The following is a 12,819-nucleotide window of genomic DNA, read 5'->3' on the forward strand; positions in this document are numbered from 1 at the left end:
TATACAAGCTAACACTGGTAATTATGCCATTCAGAATATGTTCTACATGAAGAATGGTATAGATAGATGAGGTTAATTCCAAGTTTGACTCCACATAAAAGAAAAGTCTTGAAGATTACAATTTAAAGAATATTCTGTATTCTTAGACTTAAGTCTAAGAATTGTTTGGTTAATCCAAGCCCTTGATCATAACCCCATTTCTACTCAGAAACAAAATGAACATGGCATTTGCAACCAGCAAAAAACAGTAACTTGCAGTGTATTCAGGTTTTATTCTGTTCTCTGCTAATCAGTATCTTAGGTTTGGAGGTTTAGCCTTTAAAACTTGAATATAGTAGGAAAATCAGGAAAATCCTTGGCTGTTTTCGAAGAAAATCCGAGGTATTGTCATAGCCAGCTCATTGTCCGCCATCCGGCGTCTGCCGTCCGTAGTCGTCGTCTTGATTAAACCTTAACATGGGCTCTAAAATCAAAATGCTTCCACCCACAACTTTGAAACGTGATATGTAGCTGCACCTTGATGAGTTCTACACAGCACATCCATTTTTGGGTCACTAGGTCAAAGGTCAAGGTCACTGTGACCTCTAATATAAAACTTTAACATAGGCTCTTAAACCAAAGTGCTTCCACCTACAATTTTGAAACGTCCTATGTAGATGCACCTTGATGAGTTCTACACACCACACCCATTTTTATGCTCCCGGTAGGAGGGCATATAGTAATCGGACTGTCCGTCCGTCTGTCAGTCTTTCCATCACACTTTGCGTTTAGGTTTCGAAAAATGCTAATAACTTCTATGTCCCTTGGGATATTACCTTCATATTGGGTATGCATGTGTATATGGACAAGGCCTTTCCATACCCACAAAAATTTGGACCCCTGTGACCTTGACGTTGAACTTAGGGTCCGCGTTTAGGTTGCGAAATCTGTGTTAAGGTTTCGATTTTTTTTTTCATGACCTCTATGTCCCTTGAGATATAACCTTCATATCTGGTATGCATGTGTATATGGACAATGCCTTTCTATATGCACACAAATTTTGACCCCTGTGACCTTGACATTGAACTTAGGGTCCGCGTTTAGGTTTCGAAATCTGCGTTTAGGTTTCGAAAAATGCTCATTACTTCTATGACCCTTGAGATATAACCTTCATATTTGGTATGCATGTGTATATGGACAAGGCCTTTCTATTCGCACAACATTTTTTTACCCCTGTGACCTTGACCTTGAACTTAGGGTCCGTGTTAAGGTTTCAAAATCTGCGTTTAGGTTTTGAAAAAAGCTCATAACTTTATCCAGCGCTTATAGGGGGCATAAGTCATCCTATGGTGACAGCTCTTGTTGGTTCACTAGGTTAAAGGTCAAGGTCACTGTGACTCACGGTATTTCATTTACTTTCATTTATTCAAAACTGCACCCACAGCCGAGCGTTGGCACCCGCTATGCGGTGCTCTTGTTTGATTTAAGGGACTACAAATGCGTCTGAATGGTTAAGGGTTCAGTCATTCATACTGATCTCATGTTCCAGCTGGACCAGCTATGTGACCAGTTCCGGGAGGAGTCATTCCTACTGATGGCCTGCTTAGGGGACGGCAGCCTCTCACATGTAAATATAAAGTTTTTAATGTATGCAAATATGTAAAGGAAGCTTATCTGTACAAAATTCTCTTATAAATACCAATTAATTGACATTAATAGTTGTCTGCATACAATGTATCTCTGGAAATAAGTATATTTATCACTTTTAATCATTGATATTCTTAATTATTTGATATTTTATGCCCCCAAAGAAGGGAATATAGTGATCGCACTGTCTGTCTGTCCGCCTGTCTTTCCGTCACACTTTGCGTTTAGGTTTAGAAAATGCTCAAAACTCCTATGTTGCTTCAGATGTAACCTTCATATTTGGTATGCGTGTGTATATGGACAAGGCCTTTTCATACGCACACAAATTAAGACCCCTTTGACCTTGACCTTGAACTTAGGGTCCGCGTTTAGGTTTCAAAATCTGCGTTTAGGTTTCGAAAAATGCTCATAACTTCTATATCGCTTCAGATGTAACCTTCATATTTTGTATGCATGTGTTTATGGACAAGGCCTTTCCATACCCACACAAATTTTGTCCTCTTTGACCTTGACCTTGAACTTAGGGTCTGCATTTAGGTTTCGAAATCTGCGTTTAGGTTTGCAGAGTACTTCTACCATGGAGCAGTAAAGATTGCTTAACGCAGTGGCCTGCCCACAGAGCACATCATATCTACATAAGGATGGATTAGTTTCTGAACAATTGTTTTATTTAATAGTATTACATTTATAAAGTTACATTCAGATATGTTTTCATATTGAAATTTTATCTTAAAGTGACTTTATGCGGTCAACAGGTCAAAAGACTTAGTAAAAATGTGGTAACTGACCAATTATCTGCAGTGCATCTTGCTACCAGTGTTTATAAAAAAATATATATTATATTCATGACTGTCCCTGAGTCCTCTAAGCCAAGCGGAACTGTCTTTTTATTAGGATTGGAGTTAGTATTCGTGTGTCGTATGAATTGTGTCTTTGTGTCGTATGAATGAATCTGCACTAAAACTTAATTTAGATTCACCTCGTACATGCATGATCAGTTGTCAAACAAAAGTACGGTTGATATTCAAATGCATTATTTTTCTCTTTCTGGGATATTGTTTTAGTATGTTGATGCTGCATCAACAAATATAAGTGTAAATGAAGTGAAAACACCAAAAATAAACAACGGATGCAATAGACACCTATAAACAGAGCATATACTGTTAGATGCGCATAATGTCACTTTAAGTGTCTAATTTCTAATACCAAATAGTTACATCTGTCTGATAAACCGTATTTTAAAGTTAATTATTCCCTTGCGATTTCATTTTGTGTTTTTTTCACTACAAACTTATAAAAAAAGTTTAGGTCTGTAAACATATTCCTTCTTTCTTCATCTTCTGTGACCCTTAGAAACTCTTGCTTCAAACTACTGTCTAACCCACTGGTACGCTGCTTAAATGCTTGGTTTGTGGATGGAACGTGTCAGTATTACCGGCCAAGTCCTGGAAATTTTCACTTACACTTATTGCACTTTCTAAAAGCCACAATTAGTAGTACTGACAAAGAAATTAGTTATTGCAGATTTCCCAGACCCAAGAACTGGTTGTTTCTTAGATCTTATCATGCTATCATGATAAACTAAAGCAATTTTTGTTAGCAGATATATACTGTATACCAAAAATATGAAAGCAAATATTGGATATGAATAAATTAAATGTGTTTGTGATGTTAATTTATAGTCTCTGTTTCGAAAATAGTGAAAAATCTTTTAACTACTTGTCAACAATTAAATAAAACAAATAAACAAATTGAGCAAACCGTATATTGCTTTAAAGCCACATGTAAAGGTAATAATCAATTATCTACTATAATTAGGGGACAAAACGCAACACCATAATTGACCCACATTCACTCGTGAATCTTTCACACGTCTTTTGTTAGCCCCTCATGCACACACATAGCCAGTTAGCACTTGTGTGTTTTGATTGGTCGTTTGCCAAATGCACACAATATTCAGAAGAGCTTGCAAGAGCTTGTGAAATGTTCAAGCGTCACGGCAAAATGATAAAAAACAAGCGCTGCTACATAAATGATTTTGAAGTTAATGCACTGAGAGACCGCTGTGCTTAAACCAACTGAAGTCAATGCACTGAGAGACCGCTGTGTACACTGAGAGACCGCTGTGCTTAAACCAACTGAAGTCAATGCACTGAGAGACCGCTGTGTACACTGAGAGACCGCTGTGTGCACTGAGAGACCGCTGTGTACACTGAGAGACCGCTGTGCTTAAACCAACTGGGGAAAAGCATGGATGTACCATAATAATGAAAAGTTATCGTTTATCTTTACTGCTTTTAATATTATTGTTTCTTTTTTGAAATAGTTGTTCCTCACTGTTCTTATTTTGTTTAGAAATTTTAATATGCCCCCCTTCGAAGAAGAGGGGGTATATTGTTTTGCTCATGTCGGTCCGTCCGTCCGTATGTCCGTATGTCTGTATGTCTGTATGTCCGTCCACCAGATGGTTTCCGGATGATAACTCAAGAACGCTTAGGCCTAGGATCATGAAACTTCATAGGTACATTGATCATGACTCGCAGATGACCCCTACAGATTTTCAGGTCACTAGGTCAAAGGTCAAGGTCACAGTGACCTGAAATAGTAAAATGGTTTCTGGATGATAACTCAAGAAGGCTTAGGCCTAGGATCATGAAACTTTATAGGTACATTGATCATGACTCGCAGATGACCCCTATTGATTTTGAGGTCACTAGGTCAAAGGTCAAGGTCATGGTGACCCGAAATAGTAAAATGGTTTCCGGATGATAACTTAAGAACGCTTATAACTAGGATCATGAAACTTCATAGGTACATTGATCATGACTCGCAGATGGCCCCTATTGATTTACAGGTCACTAGGTCAAAGGTCAAGGTCATGGTGACCCGAAATAGTAAAATGGTTTCCAGATGACAACTCAAGAACACTTATGCCTAGGATCATGAAACTTTATAGGTACATTGATCATGACTCGCAGATGACCCCTATTGATTTTCAGGTCACTAGGTCAAAGGATAAGGTCACGGTGACTCAAAATAGTAAAATGGTGTCCGGATGATAACTCAAAAATGCTAATGCTTAAGGATCATGAAACTTCATAGGTACATTGATCATGACTGGCAGATGACCCCTATTGATTTTCAGGTCACTAGGTCAAAGGTCAAGGTCATTTGAAAAAAAAGTAATGAGCTATTGTCATCACCTTGGCGTCGGCGTCTGGTTAAGTTTTGTGTTTAGGTTCACTTTTCTCATAAAGTATCAAAGCTATTGCATTCAAACTTGGTACACTTACTTATTATCATGAGGGGACTGGGCAGGCAAAGTTAGATTACGCTAGCGTGCATTTTGACAGAATGATGTGCCCTTTTTATACAATTGAAAATTTGGTTAAGAAAAAAGTACACTTTTTGTAATTGGGAATAAAGCCGAATTTCGGCTATAAAATCGGGCCAAAACAAAACCCTGCCTAGGATCATGAAACTTCATAGGTACATTGATCATGACTCGCAGATGACCCCTATTGATTTTCAGGTCACTGGGTCAAAGGTCAAGGTCACAGTGACAGAAACAGTAAAATGGTTTCCGGGTGATTACTCAAGAATTCTTAGGCCTAGGATAAGAAACTTCATAGGTACCTTAATCATGACTTGCAGATGACATCTATTGATTTTCAGGTCACTAGGTCAAAGGTCAAGGTCGCAGTGACAAAAAACATATTCACACAATGGCTGCCACTACAACTGACAGCCCATATGGGGGGCATGCATGTTTTACAAACAGCCCTTGTTGAATTTACATTTCTGTTGTATTATTGATTTGGTTATCATTCTTGTATACTACTTACATGTGGCGTTACTTTATTTAGGATTGTATGCATAAAAGACGATGTACATATGTATTAGTGTTAATAGACTGTTTGTTCTGTCATTTCCTCTCACAGCTGCGGTCCAGGGCAAGCAAGGGCTTCCTGAAGGCCCACAAAGACATCAAGTCACAGTTCCTGGAACACTGTCTCACACGTAAGAGAACCCTTTACCAGCAAAGTGAAAGTGGCCACGTGCAACCAGCATAAGACCAGATAAGCCTGCGAGTAGCTCGCATTATGTTCAGGTTTTATGATGTATGCTGCTTTTTTATGCTCCCCGCAATATTTTCGGTGGAGCAAAAAGCTGCCAGTTTGTAGTTCCTTACTTCCTTCCTTCCGTCACACTTATGTTACAGTTTCTCATAGCACGTTTAATACTTTACCTATCTCTTTCATATTTGGCATGTACGTACCTTGCATGGACTTCTACCTTTTGATGAGGTTTGAGCACACTGGGGTCAAGGTCACCGAGGCTAATATTAGATTTTTCTGTCACACTTTTGTTACAGTTTCTCATAGCACCTTCAATACTTTACCGATCTCTTTCATATTCGGCATGTATGTACCTTGCATGGACCTCTACCTTTTGATGATGTTTGATGTCACTGGGTAAGAACAAGGTTACCAAGGCTAATAATAGATTTTTCTGTCACACTTTTGTTACAGTTTCTCATAGCACCTTCAATACTTTACAGATTTATTTCATATTTGGCATGTACGTACCTTGCATGGAACTCTAAATTTTGATGAGGTTTGAGGTCACTGGGTCAAGGTCAAGGTCACTGAGGCTAATTATAGATTTTTCCATCACACTTTTTTGACCGTTTCTCATAGCATCTTCAATACTTTACAGATCTCTTTCATATTTGGCAAGTAGGTACCTTGCATGGACCTCTACCTTTTGATGAAGTTTGAGGTCACTGGGCACAAGGTCACCGTGGCTAAAAATAGATTTTCTGTCACGCTTTTCTTACAGTTTCTCATAGGGCCTTCAATACTTCACCGATCTCTTACATATTTGCCATGTAGGTACCTTGCATGGTTTGAGGTCACTGGGCTCAAGGTCACCGAGGCTATAAATATATTTTCTGTCACGCTTTTGTAACAGTTTCTCATTGCGCCTTCAATATATTTCCGATCTCTTACATATTTGGCATGTACATACCTTGCATAAACCTCTACCTTTTGATGAGGTTTGAGGTCACTGGGGTCAAGGTCAAGGTCACAGAGGCTAATAATAGATTTGTTTAGGTGGTTATTAATACATAGATTGACAAAGCGCATTATCGGGGAGCATCCATCAGTTCCACTTATTCTTGTTAGGGTTTGAAATGAAGCCTTTCAAGCTTGAATCTATTAAGAAAGGTCTTAAATTAAATGAGCTTTTCTAAGGGACTACAAATGCCTTAAAATGCTTCTCTAAGTGGTAGAGGGATAACATTCTGTGACAGTTGGCCCAACTGAAGATATAAATTGTATGCACTCACATCATAACAAACCGGGATACATATTATTGCAAAATCATTTATATTCATTGGCACAACATTTCGTGGTTTTGGTGGTTTAAAAATATTGGCAATTTCTTGGACAAGTAAAGTACAAATTTGGAAATTGCAATGGTCAATCAATGATGAGCACTTGACAGATGTCAGCAATAAATCATGTGGGGGAGTCGCTATTGAAGATGGCAATTAAATAATCAATTGTAACAAAAAAACAACCAAAGACAAATAAATATGGTTTAATTTCTCTCTAACAAAATCACAAAAACTTTTAAAGTGTTTATCTGTCGTTGTCATTTACTGTCTTTAATCAGCCATATTGACGGATACAAAAGACAGAATCCTGAAAATACAAACTTTGTATTAACAATTAGCGCTTGTCCTTTCTTATCTACTTAAACAAAGTTTGCGCTATCGATACAGCTTTACTTAAAAGAGTTTTACAGAATGTCAAGAGTCAGCTAAGTGCACATTGTAATGCGCTTTCATTATTGAGGTATCTGAATTGTGAGCTTTCATTATTGAGGTATCTGAATTGTGAGCTTTCATTATTGAGGTATCTGAATTGTGAGCTTTCATTATTGAGGTATCTGAATTGTGAGCTTTCATTATTGAGGTATCTGAATTGTGAGCTTTCATTATTGAGGTATCTGAATTGTACGCTTTCATTATTGAGGTATCTGAATTGTGAGCTTTCATTATTGAGGTATCTGAATTGTGAGCTTTCATTATTGAGGTATCTGAATTGTGAGCTTTCATTATTGAGGTATCTGAATTGTGAGCTTTCATTATTGAGGTATCTGAATTGTACGCTTTCATTATTGAGGTATCTGAATTGTGAGCTTTCATTATTGAGGTATCTGAATTGTGAGCTTTCATTATTGAGGTATCTGAATTGTGAGCTTTCATTATTGAGGTATCTGAATTGTGAGCTTTCATTATTGAGGTATCTGAATTGTGAGCTTTCATTATTGAGGTATCTGAATTGTGAGCTTTCATTATTGAGGTATCTGAATTGTGAGCTTTCATTATTGAGGTATCTGAATTGTGAGCTTCATTATTGAGCTATCTGAATTGTGAGCTTTCATTATTGAGGTATCTGAATTGTACGCTTTCATTATTGAGGTATCTGAATTGTGAGCTTTCATTATTGAGCTATCTGAATTGTACGCTTTCATTATTGAGGTATCTGAATTGTGAGCTTTCATTATTGAGGTATCTGAATTGTGAGCTTTCATTATTGAGGTATCTGAATTGTACGCTTTCATTATTGAGGTATCTGAATTGTGAGCTTTCATTATTGAGGTATCTGAATTGTACGCTTTCATTATTGAGGTATCTGAATTGTGAGCTTTCATTATTGAGGTATCTGAATTGTGAGCTTTCATTATTGAGGTATCTGAATTGTGAGCTTTCATTATTGAGCTATCTGAATTGTACGCTTTCATTATTGAGGTATCTGAATTGTGAGCTTTCATTATTGAGGTATCTGAATTGTGAGCTTTCATTATTGAGGTATCTGAATTGTACGCTTTCATTATTGAGGTATCTGAATTGTGAGCTTTCATTATTGAGGTATCTGAATTGTACGCTTTCATTATTGAGGTATCTGAATTGTGAGCTTTCATTATTGAGGTATCTGAATTGTGAGCTTTCATTATTGAGCTATCTGAATTGTACGCTTTCATTATTGAGGTATCTGAATTGTGAGCTTTCATTATTGAGGTATCTGAATTGTGAGCTTTCATTATTGAGGTATCTGAATTGTACGCTTTCATTATTGAGGTATCTGAATTGTGAGCTTTCATTATTGAGGTATCTGAATTGTACGCTTTCATTATTGAGGTATCTGAATTGTGAGCTTTCATTATTGAGGTATCTGAATTGTGAGCTTTCATTATTGAGCTATCTGAATTGTGAGCTTTCATTATTGAGGTATCTGAATTGTGAGCTTTCATTATTGAGGTATCTGAATTGTACGCTTTCATTATTGAGGTATCTGAATTGTGAGCTTTCATTATTGAGGTATCTGAATTGTACGCTTTCATTATTGAGGTATCTGAATTGTGAGCTTTCATTATTGAGGTATCTGAATTGTGAGCTTTCATTATTGAGGTATCTGAATTGTGAGCTTTCATTATTGAGCTATCTGAATTGTGAGCTTTCATTATTGAGGTATCTGAATTGTGAGCTTTCATTATTGAGGTATCTGAATTGTGAGCTTTCATTATTGAGGTATCTGAATTGTTTGTGTGGATTACTTAAAATAATGTCATTCTTGCAAACAGCAATTTTATCTATACAAAATTTATCATAATTGTTTGTCTGGAGTCGTGGATTGTTCTACCAACAAAATCCATTGAGAATGTATGTCACATGAAAAATTGTGCTTTTTATGCCCCCTGATCGAATGATTGGGGTATATTGTTTTTGGCCTGTCTGTCTGTCATTGTATGTGTCTGTTTGTCATTGTATGTGTGTGTCTGTCCCAAAACTTAAACCTTGGTCATAACTTTTGCAATATTGATGATAGCAACTTGATATTTGGCATGCATGTGTATCTCATGAAGCTGCACATTTTGAGTGGTGAAAGGTCAAGGTCATCCTTGAAGGTCAAAGGGCAAATATTTGGCTTCAAAGCGGCACAGTAGGGCCAAAAATAAGGTCCGTTTCTTGTCTCCTTGGAAAAAAAACAGGGTGGGTCGGTAGGTAGGGATTTTTTTTGGGGGCTACTAGAATGAAAGGCTACTAAAGCTAATAATAAGAAATACATGTATATATATGCTTTGTTTTCTTGATGTTACATCTTATATGAACAAAAATTTAAAAAATTTATATTTTTTTTTTTTGGCAACCCCAATTTAAAGTTGTGGGTCGGCGATGATTTGGGAGGCACGGTCGGGCAACCAGAAACGGATCTTTTTTTTTTGGCATAGGGGGTATTGTGTTGATTTGGGAAACACGGTTGGGCAACCAGAAACGGACCTTTTTAGCTCATCTATTTTTTGAAAAAAAATTATGAGCTATTGTCATCACCTTGGCGTCGGCGTCGGCGTTGGCGTCGGCGTCCGGTTAAGTTTTGCGTTTAGGTCCACTTTTCTCAGAAAGTATCAATGCTATTACATTCAAACTTGGTACACTTACTTACTATCATGAGGGGACTGGGCAGGCAAAGTTAGATAACTCTGGCGTGCATTTTGACAGAATTATGTGCCCTTTTTATACTTAAATAATTGAAAATTTTGGTTAAGTTTTGCGTTTAGTTCCACTTTTCTCAGTAAGTATCAATGCTATTGCATTCAAACTTGGTACACTTACTTACTATCATGAGGGGACTGGGCAGGCAAAGTTAGATAACTCTGGCATGCATTTTGACAGAATTATGTGCCCTTTTTATACTTAGAAAATTGACAATTTTGGTTAAGTTTTGTGTTTAGGTCCATTTTATTCCTTAAGCATCAAAGCTATTGCTTTCATACTTGCAGCACTTACTAACTATCATAAGGGGACTGTGCAGGCAAAGTAATGTAACTCTGACTGGCATTTTGACAGAATTATGTGCCCTTTTTATACTTAGAAAATTGAAAATTTGATTAAGTTTTGTGTTTAGGTCCACTTTATTCCTACAGTATCAAAGCTATTGCTTTCATACTTGCAAGATTTATGAACTATCATAAGGGGACGGTGCAGGCAAAGTTATGTAACTCTGACTGGCATTTGGACGGAATTATGGGCCCTTTATACTTAGAAAATTGAAAATTTGGTTAAGATTTATGTTTTGGTCCACTTTACCCCTAAAGTATCATAGATATTGCTTTCATACTTGGAAAACTCACAAACTATCATAAGGGTACAGTAAAAGGACAAGTTGCATAACTCTGGTTGTCATTGTTACGGAATTATGGCCCTTTTTTGACTTAGTAACTTTTAATATATGATTAATTTTTGTGTTTCGATCCACTCGAAGTATCAAGGCTATTGCTTTCAAACTTCAAATACTTACATGCTATCATGAGGTTACTGTACCTGGCAACTTGAATTTTACTTTGACCTTTGAATGACCTTGACTCTCAAGGTCAAATTATTAAATTTTGCTAAAATTGCCATAACTTCTTTATTTATGATTAGATTTGATTGATACTTTGATACTTTGATGAAACTACTCTTACCTGACATACCACAATAGACTTCACCCAAACCATCCCCCGTGCCCTCCCCCCCCTCCCCCCTTCCCCCCCCCCCCTACTTTTTTTTTTTTTTTTTTTTTTTTTTTAAGATCATCTCACAAATGACCACCACACCCTCACACTATATCCCCACCCCACCCCCCCCCCCCCAATTTTTTTTTGATTTTTTTTTTTTTTTTTTTTTTTAAGATCATCTCACAAATTATCACCACACCCTCACACTATACCCCCCCCCCATTTTTTTTTTAAAACGGTTATGTCCACAACCCCACACTATACACCCCTCTTCACTCCACTCCTCCCTCCTTTGTGATTGAAAATGAGAGTCCCTTCACCTTTAAAAAGAAAATAGATGAGCGGTCTGCACCCGCAAGGCGGTGCTCTTGTTTTTTTTTTGGCTTAGGGGGTATTGTGTTGATTTGGGAAACACGGTTGGGCAACCAGAAACGGTCTTTTTTTTTGGCTAAGGGGGTATTGTGTTGATTTGGGAAACACGGTTGGGCAACCAGAAACAGACCTTTTTTTTTTGCTTAGGGGGTATTGTGTTGATTTGGGAAACACGGTTAGGCAACCAGAAACGGACCTTTTTTTTTTTGGCTTAGGGGGTATTGTGTTTCACAAACAGGGCTCTTGTTCAGTCTGCTATAGAAGAAGTACTGAAAGAACAAGTATGACCTCTATATGACCTCCATGTGACCTCTATGTGACCTCTATATGACCTCTACACTCAAAATGTCAGTTTAGAACATGGACATATTGCTTTCCATAAATAGGTGAGCATAAGAAGTCAAAAGAGATGAGGGCTTCCCCCATTAAGCGTCAAGACACCTCCACCGCTCACAAGCGCCAGAAAGTGGCGCACACAACCCAAATTCAGGCTTGTAAATCAAAGGTGACAAGTAAGATTGGTGAGGAACAAATAGAAAAAGCTGAACAGCAGATGTGTCCAGGTCCCAGCACACATCCAGCATTACAGTACAGTAAGTCTTGCTTCTGTGTTTCTTATTGGGGGGGGGGAGGGGGTGGAATTGTCAAGGTTTTGACAATTTGATAAAAAATTTTTACCTTTTTTGGGGGATGAAATGAGCTCTTTATTTTGGGCATTGATATTTCTCAACAATTGTTATTCCAAATAATACATTCAAATTGTCAATGTTTTTTGTAATTATTAATTGCCTCTTTAAAAAAATGGCTGATGATGAGTCACTTTGTTCATTCAGTTTTAACATTCTGGCATTTCAGTCTGAGAGCCCTCTCTTAAAGCTCTGGTTTTGAAATCCTGGAACAGTTTACCCCTCCAATTCACTTCCAGCTTAGAATCACTGTGGTGTTTTGATATCCTGGAACAGTTTACCCTCCAATTCACTTCCAGCTTAGAATTACTGCGGTGTTTTGAAATCCTGGAACAGTTTACCCTCCAATTCACTTCCAGCTTAGAATCACTGCGGTGTTTTGAAATCCTGGAACAGTTTACCTCTCCAATTCACTTCCAGCTTAGAATCACTGTGGTGTTTTGAAATCCTGGAATAGTTTACCTCTCCAATTCACTTCCAGCTTAGAATCACTGCGGTGTTTTGAAATCCTGGAACAGTTTACCCTCCAATTCACTTCCAGCTTAGAATCACTGCGGTGTTTTGA

General features: G+C 37.6%; 1 protein-coding gene across 1 annotated transcript in view; it reads left to right on the top strand.

The window, feature by feature from the left end:
• The window catches only part of LOC127881879 (myosin-11-like), a 241,744-nt gene that overhangs the window by 63,401 nt on the left and 165,524 nt on the right, over nucleotides 1–12,819 (top strand). The window contains exons 20-22 of the mRNA XM_052430059.1: nucleotides 1,529–1,606; nucleotides 5,568–5,646; nucleotides 11,955–12,161. Of these exons, the coding sequence (XP_052286019.1) occupies nucleotides 1,529–1,606; nucleotides 5,568–5,646; nucleotides 11,955–12,161 (364 nt within the window). The remainder of the gene's footprint in view (nucleotides 1–1,528; nucleotides 1,607–5,567; nucleotides 5,647–11,954; nucleotides 12,162–12,819) is intronic.

This window comes from Dreissena polymorpha, chromosome 5 (assembly GCF_020536995.1).
Source record: "Dreissena polymorpha isolate Duluth1 chromosome 5, UMN_Dpol_1.0, whole genome shotgun sequence".
In the NCBI taxonomy this organism is placed as follows: Eukaryota; Metazoa; Mollusca; class Bivalvia; order Myida; family Dreissenidae; genus Dreissena; species Dreissena polymorpha.